The following is a 23,258-nucleotide window of genomic DNA, read 5'->3' on the forward strand; positions in this document are numbered from 1 at the left end:
AATATTCTCCACACAAAACTACATATCAACATTTGAAAAATGGAACAATCTTTGGAAAATAAAGTTTAACCACACAAAGTCACAACCTATCACCTTTACATTCCTTCGTGAGAATTGTACTAGCATAGAGGAACTAAAAGTTAATTATTTAGGACTTACATTTGCTTGAAGACTAACTTGGAATCTATACACACGATTAAAAAAACAGATACTCAACAAACGATTTAAAATGCTTTATTACCTACTCAACCGACAATCAAAATTACCATTAAAATCAAAAATTTCGACTTACACATACCTACTCAAACCTATTTGGTGCCAAGTTTATGGTTTGGATAAATATTCAGATATTCAAAGATTACATAGTTTTCAATCCATAATTTTAAAACTAATTGTTTCTGCCTCTTTTTATGTAAAAAATTACACACTTCACAGAGATCTTCACATGCCAACAGTTTTGTCTTCCATCAAAACATATTACAGGCGATTATTTGGAGACCGTGAGATGTGGTCTGGTGTGACGTAGGTTTTAGAAAAACATTTTCTTGGTAGTGCCAACGTTTCGATCTTTATTGAGATCATCTTCAGGGCCTGGGATTTATAAGCATTGTTTAAATTATACAAATAACACGTAGAATGTGAAAAAATGAATTTATACAACACTGCTAGCAAATATAAATATTAACTGCGTATTTTTTGTTTTTCTGATAACATTATGTGTTCAAGAGAAATTCAGCCGGTTCATCTAAAAAGAACACCCTGTATATATTTGTTTGTTTTTTAAATTGGTATCTTCTTCTTTTTATACCATCGATAGCTAGTTGGATTTCGAATTAAGTTGTGTTTAAATCTCATTAATCAGTTTGGCAAACGAGGATTGGACGAGAATCTTTCAAATGTTCAAATATTTATGTCTTACTAGGTTTGAAAAAGGTCGAAAAAACTTAGTCCCATACCCTAAGGGTTTTTTATCACCATAAAAATCCGCATTTATAAATTAAGCAATAAAATATTTAATAAACGGTGCTTTGACAGAGGAAAACGAAGAAGAAATAAATTTAAAATGGAAAGAACGCACGGCGCAACCAGATACCCTACCGCAATACCGTCCGGTCCGGCGGAAGTTTATTCCGGCGCTTTTATAATACAAATCACCAAATTTAACACTTATTATCCATAATAAGTCAAGTAAAACGTTTTTACATTATTTATTTTACCATACAATTTTCCTAAAAGAGAAGAAATCGTGAAAAGGAGTTTGTTTCGTTATGAAAAAAAATCGACCCGGAAGTCCTTTCCAATGGGATCGAACTCGATAATAGGATTCGGGTCAAACGGATTCCTCGTCGGAAAAAAGGGGTTAAACGGTTTTACGCCAACAGTCCCCGAAAGAGGTCACCCCGCTAACGATGCAGCCCCCTTATCTCCCTTTTATTTCCGACTTGTATTACAAGGCGGGGTTTGAAGAGGAAAAGACTTGGAAATTGCCGGTTGAGAGAAGTGGTCCAAATAATGGGCAAACAGAGGCTAATGGCTTTTCGAATTATTAACAGCGCTTTACAACCGAGCTTTCGTTTAATGGGGATTTTTTATTCATAAAAAAATGAAAACTTTTCAAACTGTGCGCGGTTATATGCGTGTAGAACGAAACAGGTTTGCTCTTTCCACCACGTTAAAAAAATAATAATTCAACCTAACTTCAAAGACGAATTCGAATGACCCAACGTTAAACTTTTTCTTTCTAAAAAGCTAAAAAAACAGGATCAAGATTTCCCAGACACGCTTCACCTTTGCTCAACATGACCTACTTTTCATTTTATATATTTTTTCCTTCTTGAATTGTAATTTTTTCTATTAATTATCCGCTAATCTTTGTCAGTATCGAACAAATTCGGTTAAATCTGTCTAAGTCTTCTGTCAATGTAAGAAATGACAATCATTTATATGAACATTAGCTCACACATACACTCAAGCACACATTCACGCATACAAGCGCGCGCACGCACACACACACACACACACACACACTTTTTCTCTATCAATTACTAACATGTTTACATGTTCTCTGCCTCTATCAATCAATCAATCACATAATCACTAGTTCACGCATTCTCTCTCTCTCTCTCTCTCTCTCTCTCTCTCTGTTTCTCACTCTTCTCTCTCTCTCTCTATCTATCAATCTATCTATCTATCTATCTATCTATCTTATTTGTATCTATCTATCTATCTATCTCTTCCTCCATTCAAACAATTACAAGTTAATTTCCTCACGCCCTCTCTCTCTCTCTCTTCTTCTCTCTCTCTCTCTCTCTGTTTCTCACTCTTCTCTCTCTCTCTCTTCTTTTCTCTCTCTCTCTCTGTTTCTCACTCTTCTCTCACTCTCTCTCTCTCTCTCTCTCTCTCTCTATCTATCTATCTATCTATCTATCTATCTATCTTATTTGTATCTATCTATCTATCTCTTCCTCCATTCAAACAATTACAAGTTAATTTCCTCACGCTCTTTCTCTTTCTTTTTCTCTCTCTCTTTCACCTCTCCACAAACCTCTCAGGTAATATCTGTGTGTCTGCGGAGCGATGAACCTTTACTTTATAATAATAATATAGAAATGTGGTCTGCTAGAAGTTATTTGAAACATGGCATCTATTCGATTAAACATAAAGAAAACACTATGTAAAAACTGAAAATTTATTTCAGAAGCGAGTCTAATATGAAGAAACGCATCAAATATATATCAAATATATAAATTCTTTCAAGGCGATAAATAAAATAAAAGTACGGAGGGTAAAAATAGAGAATAAATAAATCGAGTTCCAACAGGGTCAAATTCTTCTCGTAGGCGGCCGGGACAACGTTCTCTCTCCTCCCGCGTGTATCGCCGGAATTCGAAACCGAACCCGCCGCCCCGACTGAGTTGAATAAAAACCGTCTCTATTTATACACATTGTCGGTGGGTACAATTATTTGCAGAATCTGCGTAAATTAGGATGACAGGGTCGGGGGGGGGGAAGAATGCGAACCGCGACCCAAGCCGCGAAAATAAACCACGACAAATCAACGGGATTAGTGTTATTCCAACGTATATCTCATTACCAAGTGATTTACTTTCTTATTCACTCAGGTAAACAAGAATATTCTATATATAATGACTATTACACGTTTTTACACAAACGAACACAAAAATCGCTTAACCACCCGTAGTACAACAACAAGCTAAACAAGACCGCATTTCAATTATACAATAAAAAAACTAATAATATGACGTAAATGTTTTCAAAGATTTTCGTCAGGCTGTCCAAAATCAGCAAGGTAGTCTGACAAATAATATAAAAACTGCGATATAGAGAAAAATTAACACATAGAATTGTGAACCCAAATTCCTAAAGAGAAAGTAAGTAAACATAGAGTGATTAAAGGAGAAAGAGAAAAAGTAGACAGATAGTAGGAAGGTAAAAAATAGAGAAGGAAGGAGCTGAGAGGGAAAGAGAGACAGATAAAGCTGGAGATTGAATAAATGTAGATACATGCATAGATATAATGATTGGAGAGATATTTAGAAGATAGTTGGGCGACAGATAATTATAGAAATAACAGTAGATAGATAGTAGAAAGCTAGATAGATAGTTAGAGAGTAGAGCGAGAGAGAAAGAGAGAAAGAGAAAGAGAGAGAGAGAGAGAAAGACATGTGAAGTTAGTGGACAAGTGAATAATTGTTGAAAAGAGAGAGATGGGGAGAGAAAGCCGGAACGAGAGAGATGTGTGAATATGAGAGAGAGAGAGAGAGAGTAAATTGTTTAGAGTAAATATTATGTTCGTTGATTTGGTTTCGTTGATCTTGATTCGCCACCGACGGAGCCAGCATTCTAGGGTGTTCAGGTGATTTTGAAGATTACGGGAAGCAGTGATAAATAGGTAAATAGATAGATAGATAGACATAGAGAGAGGGAGAAAGAAAGAGAGAGTGACTGAGAGAGAGAGAGAGAGTGGATAAATGTGAAAGTGATTAAGGGAGAAGGAGAGAATGCAAGGGAGAGGGTGAGGAAGAGAGTGAGGGTTTAAGGAAGAAAGAAAAATTGATAAAGAAAGGTAGAAAGATAAATAGAGAGATAGAGAGAGAGAGAAAGTTAGTGAGTGAGTGTGTGAAAGTGAGAGGAAGAGAGAGGTGTAAATATGAGAGTAATTAAAGAAGAAAGAGAGCTTGATAAGGAAGAAGAGAGAGTGAGCTATTAAATATTGGAGTAATAGATGGATAAAGAGAGACAGACAAAGAAAGATTAGAGAGAGAGTGAAAAGTGTCTGTCCTGTTTGTATCATTATTGATGAGTCTAGTCTCGCTATTTGATATTTCAATGCAATCATATTCCCTGGAAAACTTTTTCCTCCAATTAAGCACCATTACATTTTACAATATATTGTTTTAATGAGGTCATTTTGTATCAAAAAAACAACTCGTCAGTTTTTTTATATACGCAGATAAAGGGAGTCTTGGTGTTGAAACAAGTAAAAAAATGTTACGAGGGCTTCATAAACGGGCAAAAGTAGCTCGTATGTACGGGCCCGTGACCCGATTCGCTGCGCTGGGCCTTTTCTTAGTGAGGAGGGCGAATATACGTTTCTCGTCGGAACTTTGCACCCCCGAGGGGGTTTCGACACGGCCCCGGGAGCACGCATGCGCCCCCTTTCTTGCACGCAATCAACCCCGCGGTCTACTCAAATTATGTAAATCTATACAGTGACAAAGAGATAGAGAGAGAGGAGAGTAATTTATTCTCCATTTTACTAATGAAATTGTCAGATTATGCAGGAATGAAATATTGAATAGTGTTGACAATTTTTGAAAAACATGTTTGGTTTAAAAATGAGAAAAAGTACAAAACGTCAAATTTTTATGTTTGAGACAATTTTATTTCATGCAGATTTTTCAATTGTAAATACCAATATTGATGATGCCGTTGTTCGTAATCTCCCAGCAGCTGTGCAGCCTCAGGATGTTGAGCGACGTCGATTGCTTCGGCGAGAAGAATCCCAGCGCTGCGTCTGTCACGTGATAGGCCTGCAGGGAAAATTCGTACAGCGAGGGCAGCAGCTGGGCCACAGCGCCGATCGCCTCATCTGCGACGTTGATGCAGTCTGACAGCGTCAGGCTTACTATCCTAGGAGTCAGACACGACCAGAGACCAGCTTCGGTTATCTCGTTGCAGCCGGCTAACTCCAATTCGTAAAGCCCCTAAATTAAAAAAAGAAAAAACAATCCGTCAGTCTATTTATTTTAGAAAGAAGTCATTCTAAGACCTAACGTTGGAGAAAGCGATGACATCCTGGTTGTGACCCTCAACCCTGAACTAAAGAAATATTCTATGTGTGGTGGTTTATGTGTCGGTGTGTCTCTGTGTGTGTAAGCTCGATTACATTTCAAGAAAAACAGATATTTGAGCCTTGTTTAGTATTAGGATAGGCTAAACCCGCACGACCGTCATGTCGTGCAAAACTGTATACCTGTTGCGCCGTATCTTTCATTCTCCTACCAAATATTTATTATTTTTATTTTTTGCTTTTTGTATATAAAAAAAATCCATGTGGTTTTTTAAAAAGTAAATTAATCAATTATATAAATGTTTATTTGTACGATTCGAGAATCCATCGTCAGAATCTTTGTAAAAAAATTATGAAATTTTTCATTATATATTATTTCTTTTAAAAGAAATATAACCATTGCGCATTTTTAACGGTAGATATTAATTATTGCCGTCTTTTCTTTTCTTATGATATTGTTCCCTAAGATCCCTGCCAAAACGTTTAGTTCTTCAGAGTATTGGGTATAAGGATTAGAATTACCAAAAAAAAGTTCCCTAGTCACTAAAAGAAATTATCCGTATTAGACCCATTCAACTAGACCCATATTCTGTCGTCCAAAATTTCACAAATTTGAAGGCGTCTATCTGGGCCATCTTCATTAAGTTCTTGATGCAGATGAATTTAGAACGAATGAAATATGTTTTTATTGGGAATATTTCGGACGGAAATCTTCGAAATATCATTCCTACTGGCGCCTTGCTTGCAGGATTGGGTAGGAGTTTCGATAATGTCTAGAAGAACGTCTTCTACAACCTCTTCTTTAAGTCTATAACGCCTGTTAAAAGAAAAGACGTTAATAATTAACATCTATCGTGTTTAAAAATTAAATCAAAAGTTGATTTTTATTCATTTTTTTAAATGAAAACGTACTTGGTCTCTTTTTATCAACGACTGTTCCGGTTTGTTCAAATTACATAAAACACCTAACAACGGGACGATCCGGATGATTGGTGTTAAACACGAGTTCAGCTTCATAAATTAAATCTACTCTATCTTCCAGAGATCTAGACCACCTTGGCATATTATTATTTTTTTTAACGGAAACCCGATTAACACTTTAAAAAATCAAATTAGCAGTTCTATTTTGCATTAGCTGGAGATGAAGTGAACCAAAACAAATTATCTCTTGATTCCTTAAAATCAACTCACGAGATATTATTCGATGTTTACTCATAAACCAAAAATCTCACAATTGCCGATATTGGGATATTTCAAATTCGCACAAAACCAGATACTTTCCTTGAAGGGCGAAATGAATCCCATTATAGGATTTTGCTTTATATGAAGATTGTTGGTGCCCATTTTGTAAAATTTAAATTACTAGGATTAACTTAATAAAATTACTAGGAGGTAAATGAATTAGTAATTAACTTAAAATTGCTAGGAGGTAAATGAACGACGATTGAGATAAATAAAATTCGAACTTTTTTTTCAAACCTTAAAGGACAAACTCTACAAGAAAAGTACCCGAAGTAAAGTCTTTAAAAAAAGTCGTAGAATTTTATCCCGTATTCAAAATGATACTTTTCCATTTGAAAAAAAAGAAAAATGTCGCGACATTTACGACAAATAAAATTGCGGGAGGGGAGTTTATAATCACCCGGTATGAAGTCTAATAGTTTTTAGTTTTGTGTAAAAAATAACGATAAAGCTTGCTTTCAACTGGAAATGTGCACGTGTATAAAATAGTATATGCATTTTTGAAATAGTATGATATTGATGTGCAATACTGTGATATAGATTTGAGTGTCGTTGAACGTGTATACTAATTGTTTCCTTATGTGTAAAACTATTTCATTGTACTTTGTACTTTGTATTAAGTAATTAATTGATTTATTTATTATGCAATGTGTACTATTGCTGCAAAGCAATATAATAAAAAAACTGTTCTACAAATGTATTTATTTATTTATTTTTAATAACCTATGTAATCCGATTTTTTTTCAATAATCAGAATATAGTGATTAGTTCGGATTACTGAGAAAGCACTGTATTGCTTTGTTTAGAATAAAAGTGGCTATTTGAAAAGTGACATCCTGTATAAATAAGCGTTAAATAAATAAATAATTTGTACTCTGTATGTAGGGATATGGAAGTAAAGGAGAAAAATTAGGGCCTTGTTAATTTTCCAGAATAGGCTAAACCTTCGCGACGTTTCTGTCGTGCAAAACTGTCGCCTTTTTTCGCCGTGACCCCGCTGTCTTTGGACACGACGAAATCGAACCGTTTCGTAAGGGCTTGTATTGCTTTGTTTAGAATAAAAATGGCTGCTCTGAAAAGTGACAGGGTAAAGGAGAAAAATTAGGGCCTTGTTAATTTTCCAGAATAGGCTAAACCTTCGCGACCATCCTGTCGTGCAAAACTGTTGGACACGGCGAAATCGAACCGTTTCGGACGGGTTTTTAAATTTAAAACTCCGGCCAATTGGAGAGAAGTTGCACCCCTCTTAACGAGGCTGACACTCCTTCCAATTGATTTTTTCCAGATCGTAAACCCGGAGGCGATGGAGGTCGGAAGGGGTTCTTCGATAAAATTCCCAACGAAAGTGGGCTCGAATCGATTTCCTCCAATCCCAATGTGGCCCAGCTTTAGAACGAGGCCAATGTGGCGAGTAAAGCCCTTTTAATGAGGGCCCTAACTCCATTGACATCCATTGTCGGGGAAAATACTGAGAATTTTATTTCATCCCTTCTAACCCTCTGAACGAATCCCTTTCTTTGTATTAATAAATTATTAAAAATACTACGATTTATTTAATGATAACCTTTAAAAAAAACCTCACATGATTTCCTTGACTTAACAAACCGGAAATATATAAATTATTTTTGTGGTGTCTACTTAGAGCTTTAAGCTTCGCTAAGTCCAAAGCACTGGCGGTAATTAAGCTAACATTAAACGGATTAACCCAATTAACAAATGGGATATCAGGGTTATCGGTCAAATAGGCGAGTCTGGTTTCGCTTTTCGCTCGGGGAGGGCAGGGCTTAAATTAAGCCCATTTGGGCACGAAGGTCCGTGACGTAAAGGAATTAATGTTTCAGTTCATAGGGCTTAATTTCTAGACCGAGTAATTAACGAAGTTTGATCGGCATGGGTCCGCCAAATCTCGCCAGTTTCGGTACGTTTGTTTGCTTTTATGCGTGTATTTTTTACATGGTAAAAAAACTATAAATGTAAATAAAAGTAAAAAATAGGTCAGATGCGTCAAAAACAGACATTGAGGGGCCGATCTGTGTCGCCACTACTCCCTCTGTGACGTTAAACAGCGAGATAATGCGGACCATCGATCAAACCGCTATCTATAAGAGTATAAAGATAGATAGTCTGGAATCGATCAATGTACAGTCCTATTTAAAATAGGAAGTTGAAAATCTTTTCGATGAATTGTTGGCTTAGTCTGGATTTGGAGGGCAAAAATAAAACATAAAAAAAACGGTCACCCGGTCGACCATGGCAACGACGTGACGTAACGCAATCCCGGACGACCGGACCTCGCAACCCCTTTCACCCCTTAGAATGGAGAAAGCGATCCGGGACCGGTTCCGTTGTCAAAACATGGCGTGCCACGAGAAAATAGCCGATGCCGTCGATAATTGTGCGTGACAACGGAGCTTTCTGCTTTTCCCAGTTTCCGTGTACTATCAAAGGCCAGGGTTTAAAATCAAATAAAACTAATTTTATCTCAGTCTTATTTCACTCAATACACAGTTAAATCCCAAACTATCCACTAATGAAAACTATAGGGGGCGAAGGAATCAACCACATCTTCAGGCACCTCCAAGAAAAATTCAAGTTCTCTTAAATTACAATGGAACTTTAAGACCGCGTCTGCTTTCAACATTGATCCATCTTTCTCTATCCATTTGGATTCGTGTCGTATTTGACCAATGGGACGTTTAACGTTAAGTGACAAGATCGTTTAAATTGTTGGGAGTCCCGCAGGGCAACATGTGAAGTTCGCTATTATTTCTCCTTTTCACGTTCCGAGAGGTTGAGTTCTGAAAGAGAGTGAGCTCTTCCATAATTTTGCAGTGATGTAGCGTTATGAAAAAGAGTCAAAACGAAAGGCTGGTGGAAAGCTGGAAAATGGTAAAGAAAGTAATTTTGTCATGAGGGCTTAACGCCGTTGGGTGTCATGGATGAAGGTTCAAACCACTTTACAACACTTTTATATTATTCTTAATTAAAAAGTACTGGCCCCTGCATCGGGAGTGACAACCAGAATAAAAATATTTATCCGGCTGTCAAATTAAGCCTTTTCTTTTTTATATGCACATACAAGTTTTACACTAATAACTTATATGAGCGTTGACAGGTGTTCACGCCATTTCTTAAAATTTACCGTCCACTTGCCTTTCATATGCTACCAGTTTTCAAATGCCTTTAAATTCCTTTGTTTTAATTTGATTAATCCCTTTGGTTTCCTTCCATATTCAATCCCAGTCTAGGAGTCAGCCGCCGGATAATCCGTTTCTTTGCATCCGATATTAAAATACTAAGTTTTTATCGTTATTCTGCATCCAATATTTCTAATTCTTTACTGTGTTTTATTAGTGCGGTGGAAGTTATTATTTATTTTATTTCGGCGAGTGTCTTCATCGGGCGAGTCAACTACATCTATCCAGTTCCATAGACGACCAGCGAAGTTCGCCGTGAGCCCAAAAATGCTTTATTTTGAAATTGAAAACTTTTATCTGGCCAGATTTACGACGGGTTTTGGACTTAAACATGGCTTTTATGCCAAAAAGGGGTAGTATGGTACGGGTATGTTTTTTCACCCTGCATACAGTTAAATTCTAATTAAATTTTAACTTCATTTTTTATTTTACTCATTTCTTTTTTTGTCCGTAATTTTCTTGCTTGCGACCAACCAGTGGCCCCAATACAGGTCATAAAGCACAATAGATCTCAGGTCGATGTGCGGAAGGCTTTTGTACATCAGTGTCCTTTGTCTCTGTTCAGGTTTGGCTTAAATTTTCACCTATTTCTATCCCGAAATATTTCCCATTATCGCTTTGTTTAATAAACTTTTTGATTTCGTGTATAGAATGAATAATCGGTAATCAACCCACGCCTCACCCACCGACACCAAGTCAAGAACAGATCGAACACCTCGACTTTATCGAAGAGTGGTGCAAAAAATGAAGAAAAACGTAGATATTGAAAAACTTGTCCGCTATTATACAGTGTTAAAGGGTTTAATGTCAATACCGCCACGGTGGATTCACTAAATAAAACGTAGTTCGGTGCCACCAGAACGAGTTATATTCATGACTCTTTCCTGAGATGTTAAAAATTGTGTGATTTTAGTTAAAAATCAGATTTTTTCACATAATTGTAATTTCTCAACTTTAACGGCTCTGACCTTTTTTTTCGCAAACTACATTAGATTTTCCATAAGAAGAAGAAAAAAATATTTCTTTCACATAAAATCATAATTTCTCAACTTAACGGCTCTGACCTCTTTTTTCGCAAACTTCATTAGATTTCCACAAGAAGAAAAAAAAATTTTTCACATAAAATCGTAATTTCTAAACGTTAATGGCTCTGACCTTTTTTTATCGCAAACGATATTAAATTTTCCACAAGAAGAAGAAAAAAATATTTTTTCACATAAAATCGTAATTTCTCAACTTTATAGGCTCTGACCTTTTTTTTCGCAAGCGACATTAAATTTTCCACAAGAAGAAGAAAAAAATATTTTTTTCACATAAAATCGTAATTTCTCAACTTTAACGGCTCTGACCTTTTTTTTCGCAAACGACATTAAATTTTCCACAAGAAGAAGAAAAAAATATTTCTTTCACGTAAAATCGTAATTTCTCAACTTTAACGGCTCTGACCTCTTTTTTTCGCAAACTTCATTAGATTTCCACAAGTAGAAGAAAAAAAAATTTTTTTTTTACATAAAATCGTAATAATACTGAATTGTGGCTCGTGCCACGTTTTCCATCAAATTTTCGCGGATTTCACCAAAGTATTCCAAAGACATACTCACATCTACAAAAATTAGATATATTCTTCTCGTGGCATGGCCCTCATTTCACACCATTAGATTTTTACATATGGGGAACCGTGAAAAGTGCAGTGTACAGCCCATCGAAACGAAGGAACAGCTCATAGAGAAAAGTGAAATCACGTGCAATGGCATGAAGAAAAGGAGGAAGTGAAATGGATCTGACTTTTGTTACCGACTAATAAATGTTTTTATTAAAAATAAATGTTCTTGGGTTTGATATCACGTTTTCAACCTTGCAAAGTAGATTTCACTAAGAAAAATTCTAAAAAATGTAATAGTGAGACCTTGGAATACTTTTAAAATAAAGCAACTTCGATTAAATCACCGAAAATTTTGACGTAAAAATCACTTTACAAGCCAAAATTGAGTATTTAAAAAAAAACATTGGTTTTGCCATTTGTTATTCTTTGAGCGGATTTTATGTATTCGGAAGCGCGAATTTTTCAAGGGAAATTTTAATAATAATAATCTTTATTTACGGCATGCAATGCCAAATCACAACATTCATTTGTACATCATTACATATTATTACATACTTTCTCATGCAGCTTTTTCTTAAATACAATTGCATTGCAAAATAGATCCTCTTGCAAAGAATTTACAAAATGGCACATTCTCATAATCGGTGCTGGTTGTAAATAATTCGACAGAAAGAGATATAGAACAGATTTTGATATCTAGTTACCCTTTGTGGAACATGGAACATAATTTTCGATAACGTTTCAGGACATACTATTATGTAATTTAGTAATTTAAATAAAAATAAAGCATCATTTATATCTCGTTTAGATTTTAGAGATTCTAGAGCAACCATATCTCTTAGATTTACATAAGTAACAATTAAATCCATTATATTTAGTATTGACCAAATTACTTCTTTCAATTTAGTATTTATTTACTAGTTTCAAGTTAGAGCCACGAGCGGGATTCGAACCCACGACCTTCGGCTAAATACGCCGCTGCTCTACCACTTGGGCTATCGAGAAACTATATATTTTACTTTGCGGTAGCTTGTACTTTGCTATTTGGCGCTGGAGAAAGATTCAAATGAATTGGGTTATCCAACTGACAATGAGACTTCATCAGTAACTCGATATTAACAGTGAAAGATTTTTACAAAAATATCGGCTATGTATTTTAATGAATTAATTAAAACAGGAGTAGGTTTGTTAATCCCTTGTGAGCCTGTTGTCACCAGGTCGATTAGCCAAGTTTGCACTCCCGGTGTAAGACAGTTCTATTAATAATCCTGACAAGAGAGCCGAGATCTTGGAAAACTCGGTATAACCCGATTAGCCGAGGGCGATACAGCCACCGGGATTGGATCTGCCACGAAATTAAATTTCAAAGGGGGTGTTTCAGTAAAATCTCAAATGAGAAACTTCCAACTGGCACGGAAGGGTTTTGAAGATCACTGGACACGGGCCAAACAAGTAGATCTGTTCAATTAATTTGTCAACACGGTTTTTTTAAAGTGAAATTTTAATACAGACAAGACGAAGTTGTATTTCATCTCGTTGTGTAAGTTTTTCGAGTTTAAAATATATTCGTGAATAATCCAGGAATTTGTTGATACACCTAATAATAGTTTATTTGTTGTGTTTTATTTTAACCGATTGTAAGAGGAAGTAGCGCAGAATAAATTGGATGCGTTGACCCAAGGTGAAATAACCTGTTGCATCAATTCCATCGACGCAGATTCTTCCTCAATCATTTAAGGGGAAAAAATGACAATCGGAATGCAATATTTTAAAGGAATAAAGCGGAAAACCTACTAGACCAGCTGAATCACTCATGGTCTTATAAAAAAGACTTAATTTCACAGAAATTATACAAGATACAACACTGAAGATGGCAATATGCACGAAAAGACAGACCGGCCTCCTAGGCAGATTAAAAAGATCGATAAGGATCAAATTGCCGGTTCTTCAGCCGGCAGAAGAAATTATTAATATTCGCTTGACTCACTAGGGAGGAAATCGCGAGGTTGGCGGTTCGGTGGTCTTAGAGAGTTGGGATGGATCCGGGATAAAAGATCTCAGACTTGTTGTTTTGGTTGTTGGTTGTATGATAGCGCAGGGTTTGACAGATGATTCTATATCGGCTTCTCGCACTTTCGAGGACAAATGAAGGTCTATGTGGACAGTTAATTCCAAGGATGTTGGACATTGGAGGTTGGAACGCTAGGTTGAACTCATGAGTGGACGGTAGGCCCAGAGTTTTAAAGAAAGGTTTAGGGTTTCGAGGACGAATGGGATCTGATGGTCTGTGTGGACCGTAAGATTGGGTAATAAGAAGGGATTCAAGCAAGTTCAAGGTTATTGGTCGTTGGAGGTTGGGACGCTAGGTTGAACTCAACAGGGGTCACTGGCGTCTTACAGGTTAGCCGGGATGAAAAGTGACAACTTGAGGTTTTGAAGACGATTGGGATCCATAAAAATTGGGACGATCGTGTGGACAGTAAACTTGGATTTGAAGTAGGGGGTTTTGGGCCATAGATCTTGGAGGTTGGAACGTTAGGTTGTACTCAACAGGGGTCACTGGCGTCTAACAGGATAGTCGGGATGAAAGGTAGCAAATTCGGGGGTTTGTATGATGGACCAGATTCGATGGATTTTGGATTAGAGCGAATTTTTTGGAGTCTGAGACGCTTGGTTCCTCCAGTTTATTTACGTCCAGATTGATTGCAGTTACTGGGAGAAGGACAGAAACTTGTTAATTGATGAATTTAGTGAAGGTTTTAACTTGAATTTGGTTTCAAGTCTGATCCTGCATTTCTTGAACCATTCTTCCAAACAGGAATTCCAGGAGGTTTCTGAAGTTATGGGCTGAATGGCGATATTGATAATTATCTACAGTATATACTGTATATTGGAGGACCAAGGATAAAGCCTTACGGAACACCACGCGAAGTTGATGGGGAGAAAAAGTTACGATTCAGATTTTACCTATCAGAAAACCTATGAAATTCATGAGTGTTTTTGTCAGGATAATTAAGAGAGTATCCTGCTTTATCATAGGTATCGACATATCACACACGTGCTTTTATTTATGTTATAAGAAAGTAAAATGGTACGTGGTGAATATGTGCATATTTATGCGATGATTATGCAGTTGTTTCAATAAACGCTTTGTGAAATTATGACAATTATTTTTGCGAGTTATCGGCACCCCATCCCCGTTTAAGGTAAGCGTCGTTGTTATGGAAAGGTCGGCAATTTTCCGAGTTTATGAATCTGGCCGGGCGTCGATCGAGGGGCGGCGTGAGGGTGGGCGATCCCACCCCCGGATCGATGGGCGAACGACGCCCCCGCGGGTCGCCATGGCTACTCCCATTCACCCCATTCGCCCCTACACCTGTGCCTTTCTGCCGGCGGCGAGGACGCGTATTGAAATTTGGAGTCGACATGTTTGAAACAGACTCAAAAGTCAGTTCAATTTAGAATTTTTTGATATAGAATGCTCTCTGGTCCGCCCGGTCTCGCCTCAACATTCGATTTCAACTTCACTGTCTTTACCTATTGAACGTAGTATTTAATGGAAATTTTATTTGGCTGAGCGATTCGAAACGCATTTATCTACATTATTATCTTATCTTAAGTCTTTTTTCCTTTACATTTATTCCTTTTTGTTGTACGGTTTTCCTATCTCACCATGTATCTATAAAGATACTTCTGTACACTCAAATTCCTATGTTCACCATCACTCCTCCTCCTTTCCCTCTATATCACCTCTTTCTCACCCTCTCGATCACCTTTCTTTCACTCTCTCCAGCTCTCAATCTTTTGCAATTCTCTTCGACTCTCTCTCTCTCTCTCTATCTCTCTCTCTCTTTCTCTCTCTCTCTTTCTCTCTCTCTCTTTTAGCCTATAATTCATTTCTATGTTCATCACTCCTCCTCCTTTCCCTCTATCACCTCTTTCTCACCCTCTCGATCACCACTTTTTCACTATCTCCAGCTCTCAATCTTTTGCAATTTCTCTTCGACTCTCTCTCTCTCCCTCCCTTTTTCTCTTTCTCTCTCTCTCTCTTTTAGCCTATAATTCATTCCTATGTTCATCATCACTCCTCCTCTTTTCCCTCTATCGCCTCCTTCTCACCCTCTCGATCACTACTTTTTCACTCTCTCTCCCTCTCTCCCACTCTCTCCTACCCCCCCTCTCTCTCTCTCTATTTCTCTCTCTATCACCTCTTTCTCACCCTCGCTCTCTCTCTCTCTCTCTCACTCTNCTCTCACTCTCTCCCTATCTCAAAATTTACACCTAAGGCTATGCAGATGACCTTGTCATACTAGTCAACTAGTCAAGGTAAAATTCGACTCAGCATTAAAAGAGCTCACCCAAAGAGCATTAAACCTGGTGGAACAATGGTGTTCAAACGGCAAACCCCTCAAAAACCACCCTAATTGCTTTCATCAAGAAAAGAAATATAGAAATACAAGGGTTACGTTTCTATAACGAAATGCTGCAACTAAAAAATGAAGTTAAACATCTAAGAATAATCTTTGATAGGAAATTAACCTGGAACCCTCACTGGCAACATACAGCAAAAAGTAAAATATGGCTAATGACCACAAGAAGAACCCTAGGCAAATCTTAGGGATTAAAAACGAAAATAGCCTATTTGCTATACACGCAGTATTAAGACCCAAAATAACCAATGGATCACTAATCTGGTGGAACAAAGCTCAACAAAAAGTACCTACCCAAACATTAGGCAGCATATAAAGACTAGCAAACCTATGTATCACAGGGGCAATGAGAACAACCCCAACAAATGCATTAGAAACTCTGCTAAGTCTACCTCCACTGGAAATATTTATACGAGGAGAGGCTAGGAAAAGCTCACTTAGGCTCCAGGAACAATTAAATTGGATAGGAACTAAACAATTCGGGCATCCAACCATAATCAACAAAATCAGACACCCATTAGAAATGGGGATTGACTATATGATCCCGAAAAAATTCTTTACAACTTCCTACAAAGTCTCAACGGACTATAAAGGAGAAGAAGAACACAAGAGAGCATCAGATACTCTCATATGTGTATACAGATGGCTCCAAAACAAACGAAGGAACCGGATCGGTCGTTTTCTGTACAAGCCCAAAACATGAGCATCAAACTCATTAGGGAAGTACACTTCGGTCTTTCAAGCAGAAATACATGTCATCAATGTTTGTACCCTGGAAAAACCTTAAAAGAGGTTACAATGGCAAAAAATCCTCATAAGATCTGATAGCCAAGCAGCCATTAAAGCATTGGCATGTAAAAGAATCACATCAAAATTAGTCAGTGAATGCTTCCAATGTCTCCAAACCTTGGGGGAACACAACAACCTGATATCTTGGGTGCCAGGGCATAGGGAAATTTTGGGTAATGAGAAAGCAGACAGTCTGGCCAGAGGAGGATCAAGACCTATACTTGGGATAACAAAAACAAATATAGAATCCTCCATCGCAGAATGGATCCAAACAAAACAAAATGAGAAGTGGGTAAACTCTAGCGGTGTTAGACATAGCAAACGTATGATGAAACAACCCTCACCAAGACTGGCAAAATCATTGCTGAAATTGGAGAGGGCCAAACTAAGAGGAGAGGTAGGGCTACTAACTTGTCACTGGCATCTGAGAAAACATCTACACAACATGGCCATATACAACGACGATCCCATCTGCGAAGAGTATGAAACAGCCAACCATATCACCTTCGAATGCTCAATGGAGATTTAACCTAACGTATGGAAAAAAACATAGGGAATCAAATTATAGCAGAGACAGTCAATGACCTGATACTTCCAAGGAGAACGATTGAGTCAATTGCACTGAACTAAGGAACTAGGAAGGTACAATAAACCAAAAGGGTGCAATGCCTGGGGAGCACAAACCCCGCTTCCTAGTATACCTTTTTTACCATACCATAACCTATCTCAATCTTTATCAATTTCTCTTCCACGCCTCTCACACACACTCACTCTCTCTCTCTCTCTCTCTCTCTCTCTCTCTCTCTCTCTCTCGGTCTCCCTCCAATTGTAAGAGATTATCATGCGCGACTAAATTTGAGATTTTTTTTTTAATTAAACGATATTCATTCATTCTCTCTGTCCCTCTCGTTCATTAAGACCTTATCTGTGACAGAACGTCAAAACACAACAATCCTTCACCACCTGTGAGAAAATTATTTTGGCAATCAAACCCACTGGCGGACGTTCAAACGGATTAACTCGGAAGGCGAGGCTGTGCGGACCGTAAATAATCGATTTTTTTTACTTCAATCACCGATCTAGAAACCTTGAGATACTTTAATGTTTGTGGTTATTTATCGGTATTATTGTTTCAGATATTTTGTTGTTCGTATTGTTAAGAGGTTTTTTTGGGGAGAATTTGAAGGCAGGTGTCACGGTGATTTCTCATCTTTACTCCATATGCACGCCCGAGTTGTGGTATTTCTAGAATCAGGCAGACCTTGAAAACAACAGGGTTTTTTGACGAAGGAAGGCGCAGTTAATTGAAATCGTCACTTTCAAGGGGGATGACAAATTGAGAAAATGTTTAGGGAAGTCGTCCGGAACGGGGTCGACCGTCTTCCTTCTCATCTGGCATTGGCCGGTGCCAAAAAAAAGTGTACCCTTCCGCTGACTGGCGTAAAATTTCAAACGCAAATAATACCGTGTTTTTAAATTTTAAATTAAATTTTAAAAAACCTTCGGTCCAAATTTATACAAATTCCACAACGGCACAGTTTCGATCTCTGTTTATCTGGCCTTTGAATTTTTAGAATGAGGCCAAATAGAATCAATTTTTCAATAAAGGCTTCTAGTTTTTTTTTTCTTCTACCCCGGCAGGCCATTGTCCTGGGTTAATTCAATCCGGCTGTTTCCGATAGGACAATCAGAAAATCTAATAAGCCGTCGAGGTTGAATCACGTTTTTAATACAAGTGGAAGGACAAGATCAAACAACATACAATAGGTTCATTTTCCTAACCATTTTTCCTTTTCTTACAGGTAAAAAATATTTACACGCCAGTTCGTCCATTAAAGAACCGATTTGACATTTTTTTATTATCTTAACGATGAACAAATTTCGAGTTTCCCGAAAGTAGGGATCGTTGTGTAAGCTTCGGTTGTGAATTTGCAATAACATACCATAGATAAATAGACGTGAATTATTTCTAAATATCAACAAAAAACTGTTCTTTACTATTCGTAAAGTAATATATAATAATAAATTTATTACCAATCAGGCTTTAGTTATGTCTGAAGTAAGGGACCTTGGATAGGCTATGATATTGTGTGATATTGTTCTAACAGAAAGATATGGATATAGAAATTATTCCTAAAGTAGAAAACCATGGTTAGCCTAAGGTTATTGTTCATCCGTAAAACATAACTTGGAAAGACGTTAAAAATTAACTTAAAAGTAAAAAGCCATGGATAGCATATGGTTTGGTAATATTCGTTCGTACAGAAATGTATCATGGATAATAAACTTTTATTAAAGAATGGACCTGTAGTCGAATAGTAGAATAGAAAAAAATATCTTCCATAAAATATACAATGGATAGCCAGATTCCTAAGTAGAGCATCACAGATTTTCTTTCGATAGAGTGAAATTGTTCTTCCATAAAATATTACCATGGATAAACAAATTATTCCTAAAGTAGAGTATCATGGATAGACTAACATTCTTTTTCCATAAAATATACAGACAATAGATAAATTATTCCTACGGACGGTATCAAGGATTGTCCCTCAACAGACTGAAATTGTTCTTCCATAAAATATTACCATGGATAAACAAATTATTCCTAAAGTAGAGTATCATGGATAGCTAAGGTGAGTATCCAGTCCCTCAATAGACTGGAATTGTTCTTCCATAAAATCGTCTATCCATGGATAGACAATTACATCTTAAAGTAGCGTATCATGGAAAGACTATGTTTAGATCAAAATTTTTCTTATGTAAAATATACGAAGGATAACCAAACTATTCCTAAGTGGAATATCATGGATTGTCCTCCAATAAATTGCAATTGTTCTTCCATAAAACATTACCACGGTTAGACAAATTCATATTGAAGTAGTGTATCATGGGTAGACTATGTTTAGACCGAAATTTTTCTTATATAAAATATACAAAGGATAGCCAAACTATTCCTAAGTAGAGTATCATGTTTTGTCCCTCAATAGACCAAAATTATTCTTCCATAAAATATTACCATGGATAGACAAATCATTCCTAAAATAGAGAATCATGCTTGGATGGGTGGATGGTATTTATTATTCTTCTATGAAATAATTTATAGATATACAAATTGTCCCAGAAACTTTGAATCCAAATTTCTGAAAGAAAAATTTTGGTCTATTCGTATATTAAGAATAGTTAGTCTATCCATGATGGCTTTCTGGAAAAACAATTCCATTGTATTCACGGACAATCCATACATTTCTCTATAATTTCAGTCTAAAAATATACTATCCATAGTGCCCTACCTTAGAATAATTTGTCTATCCATGAATTATTTGTGGAAGATTTTTTTTTTACGAACAGTTAGACTATCAATAATCACGATATCGCTGTACAAAGGGTTGTTCACTTCAAAAAACCTACGTATTACAAAATGTATTAGAGCGAACGTTGCACATCGGGTACGTGTCATTGATCAAATGTTTACTCTTGCTGTTTTTCTTGTTTTTTAATCTAAAAGGTTTAGATCTGCCGCTTCTATTTTTAAAAAAAATTACGAATAAATTTCAGAATAATAGTTAAATATAAAAGGCTCTGGGGTTTGGTCTAGCCAAGTCGAGTCCCCTGCTTAAGGATTAATTGAGTTGCGCCACTCTGTAAAATGCAATGTCGCAATGCGTAGCTTTTGGGGTAAAGAAGACACGGCGAAAAACCGTCGAATTAGGAAATTGGGTCTGGCCGGTCTCGCTCCTTCTGATGTCGAGGGTGCCGTAGGTCAATAATGTTCAACGTCGAACCGATCGACGCGCCATTCGCGCAACGTCCCGCCAGTAAAATCGGCGGCAAATCGTCTGTTTTTTTATACTTAGTGCGGTCCGACTGTTCTCGCTTTTTGACGATGGGCAAGTTTCATTTAAAAAATAAATAAATAAATCTGGGTTCGCATGGTCTCGATTTTTTTTTAAATATATTTTTGACTATGGCTCAAATGCAATCCAGAGGAGCTTTCGGCGTGAAATGATTTCGGGGCATTTACGGCCTGTTTAATAAGCGGTTTAATGTCTGACCCTTCCACGATTCTTTATTTTTACTATCTACTGAAATCTATTAATAAAAAAGGTTGATTTTTCACGAATTTGAAGGTTTTTATGGAATAATGAGCCTTTTCTCGCTTTCGTCATTGTAGGCTGATCTTGATGGTCTTTAAAGGAAGAAAAGAAGGGTGAATTGTTAAAAAATGTATATTTAGGAAGGGTGGGTGCTTTTAGAGGGTAGATTGAGTGCATGTCTTTTTGATGTTTTGGGTACACTATTTATGTTGGAAGTTAATGTGAGTACTCACTTGCAGGTGATCGATGAGCGTTTCCAGTCCTCGATCGGTGACGCTGGAACACCTGAGGCTAAGGGAATGTAAGTGCTTCCCGCTGAGAGGGTAAGTGTGGACCAGGTCGATGGCGTCCTCGTCCGCTGCCGAGAGCAAGGCGACGTTGTGGAATCCGCGTCGTACGAAGGACGCGTACAGCCTGGACCTTTCGTTCTGCGATCGCAGCTCCCTGCACCGTACCACAGGCAGTAGTCCGGACCAGTACCGCGGGTTCCTGTAGAGTACGTCCCTCCATTTTGAACATACCTGGGCCAGTGCCCTTCTTTCCAAGGGGCTGAAGTATCCGAATAGGCATAGGAGGAAGGCGTCGTCGAGGAGGATGTTGCCGTGGCCGAGCCGAGCAGCGGAGAGCGTGGACCTCCTCGGGGGCGGTACGGGCCGTCCGCCGCCCTTGGTGAAACGAGCCGGCTTCTCCGGTGGTAAGCCGCCGCAGAGGGCGGAAGTGACGCGTTCCACGACCCCAGGCTTGCCCTTCGATTGCTGAGACCGTCTGAGCCCGTTGATCCTCTTCGAGAGCTCAGCAGAAGCCCGTTCGACCACCCCTTGAGCCGTGCTCATCACTACTGAGGCCCCGGACACTCGCGCGGCCGCCCCTCCCGGCGCAGGACGCCTGCCAACTCTGCCGCCCCCTCCGCCAGTCGACCTTTTAAAACGTCCGCAGTCAAAACCTGCCTGGGTAGCCGACCACGTGCCTGCCTTTAACCAACTTCAACCACAATTTCTCCATTAATAAACAATAAAATATTTAAATATCTCACTTTTCACAATAAACTCACTTTTTATCCCTCTTCTTCCTTTTTTCATAACAAATGGCCACTTTTTATATTCTTCTTAACCAAAAAGCACTCAATTTACCCTAACACCGCTTCAGTTTTGATAATTAAAAAAAAATTACCACCTTAACATAACAAAAACAGCTTTCGAAATTATGCAATTGATAAATACAAGCTAAATCGCTCTTATAAAATGATATCCTGTGTAAAATTACACGGCAAAAAAAAATTGTAAATGATCATCCTTGCCTGCTTAATTTCTCAGGTTCTGTTCAAACATCGCAATCTTAGTAAAAGTAAAATGCCAGATAACGCGGTATTACGGTTCAGAATTGGTTAAACATGAAAATGCAGGTTGGGATAAAAAGGATGGTTAAAGAAAAGTATGAAAGTTTAGTGACATCCTTAACAAAGAAATCGAACAACTGATCCTTTCAATTCTAGATGCAAATGGCAAGAACACAAGAAAGGTTTGGAATTTGGGCCAGGGATAGTTGGTTTTGGTTAAGGATAATAAAATGATAATCACCAGACATACCATCATGGTTTGGAATTGGTTAATGGTGGACTGAGCTGGCTATGGCAAAAGGCAAGAACTTATGAAAGCTTTGGAATTTGGGCCAGGGATTACGGTTTGGAATTAGTTAAAAATGAGTATGCCAGCTGGGATAAAAAGATACTGCGATATTTTTGAAAATGAGGACAGTTAAAGAAAAGAACAATATGACAGTTTAGTGACATCCTTAACCAAGAAATCTGATCCTTTAAGATCTAGATGCAAAAGTCAAGAACTCATGAAAGCTTTGGAATTTGGGCCAGGCATGGTTGGTTTTGTTTAAAGGTGATAAAACGGTACTATACTAGATATACCATTACAGTTTGGAATTGGTTAATGGTGGATTGAACTGACTACACAAACAATAGTTAAAGTTGGTTGTAAATGACTGATGTTATTTAACATTGAGAATGAACATATATCACGGTAACCAAGCACTTACGAAAGCTTTGGGGGATTAAGAAAAGTTCTGGTACAATAGATCCTTTCGGTTGAGATAAAAGAGGCTTTGAGCCCACCTCTTTTATCCATAGAAAAAGTTATGGATGTTTATAAATGGTAAAAGATCGATATAGATGGTTAAACACAAGGTATCACATCAGTTTAAGTAGGGATGGTACATTATTATTAGATAGTTATTCAGATATCGGGAGATACGGTCGGGTGTGAAGTAGGTTTCAGAAAAACATTTTCTTTATCGTGCCAATGTTTCGATCTTTTATTGAGATCATCTTCAGGGCTCAAAGTATTTGTCTTCTGTGTAATTGTGCCATCCTTGCGTGTCGTGTTGAGAGTGCGCCACGACACGCAAGGGTGGCACAATTACACAGAAGACAAACACTTTGAGCCCTGAAGATGATCTCAATAAAAGATCGAAACATTGGCACGATAAAGAAAATGTTTTTCTGAAACCTACATCACACCCGACCGCATCTCACGATATCTGAATAATTATCGATTAACGGTCACTAATCTCTACACATTT

General features: G+C 37.6%; 1 protein-coding gene across 1 annotated transcript in view; it reads right to left on the bottom strand.

Annotated features, from left to right (window-relative positions):
* The window catches only part of LOC106665997 (F-box/LRR-repeat protein 16), a 42,721-nt gene that overhangs the window by 17,890 nt on the left and 1,573 nt on the right, over positions 1 to 23,258 (bottom strand). The window contains exons 2-4 of the mRNA XM_014392852.2: positions 21,721 to 21,842; positions 20,903 to 21,650; positions 4,937 to 5,228 (exon numbers count right to left, since the gene is read on the bottom strand). Coding sequence (XP_014248338.1) covers positions 4,937 to 5,228; positions 20,903 to 21,502 — 892 coding nt within the window. The 5' untranslated portion in view covers positions 21,503 to 21,650; positions 21,721 to 21,842. The remainder of the gene's footprint in view (positions 1 to 4,936; positions 5,229 to 20,902; positions 21,651 to 21,720; positions 21,843 to 23,258) is intronic.

This window comes from Cimex lectularius, unplaced genomic scaffold (genome assembly GCF_000648675.2).
Source record: "Cimex lectularius strain Harlan isolate CLEC.00 unplaced genomic scaffold, Clec_2.1 scaffold338, whole genome shotgun sequence".
NCBI classification, from domain to species: Eukaryota; Metazoa; Arthropoda; class Insecta; order Hemiptera; family Cimicidae; genus Cimex; species Cimex lectularius.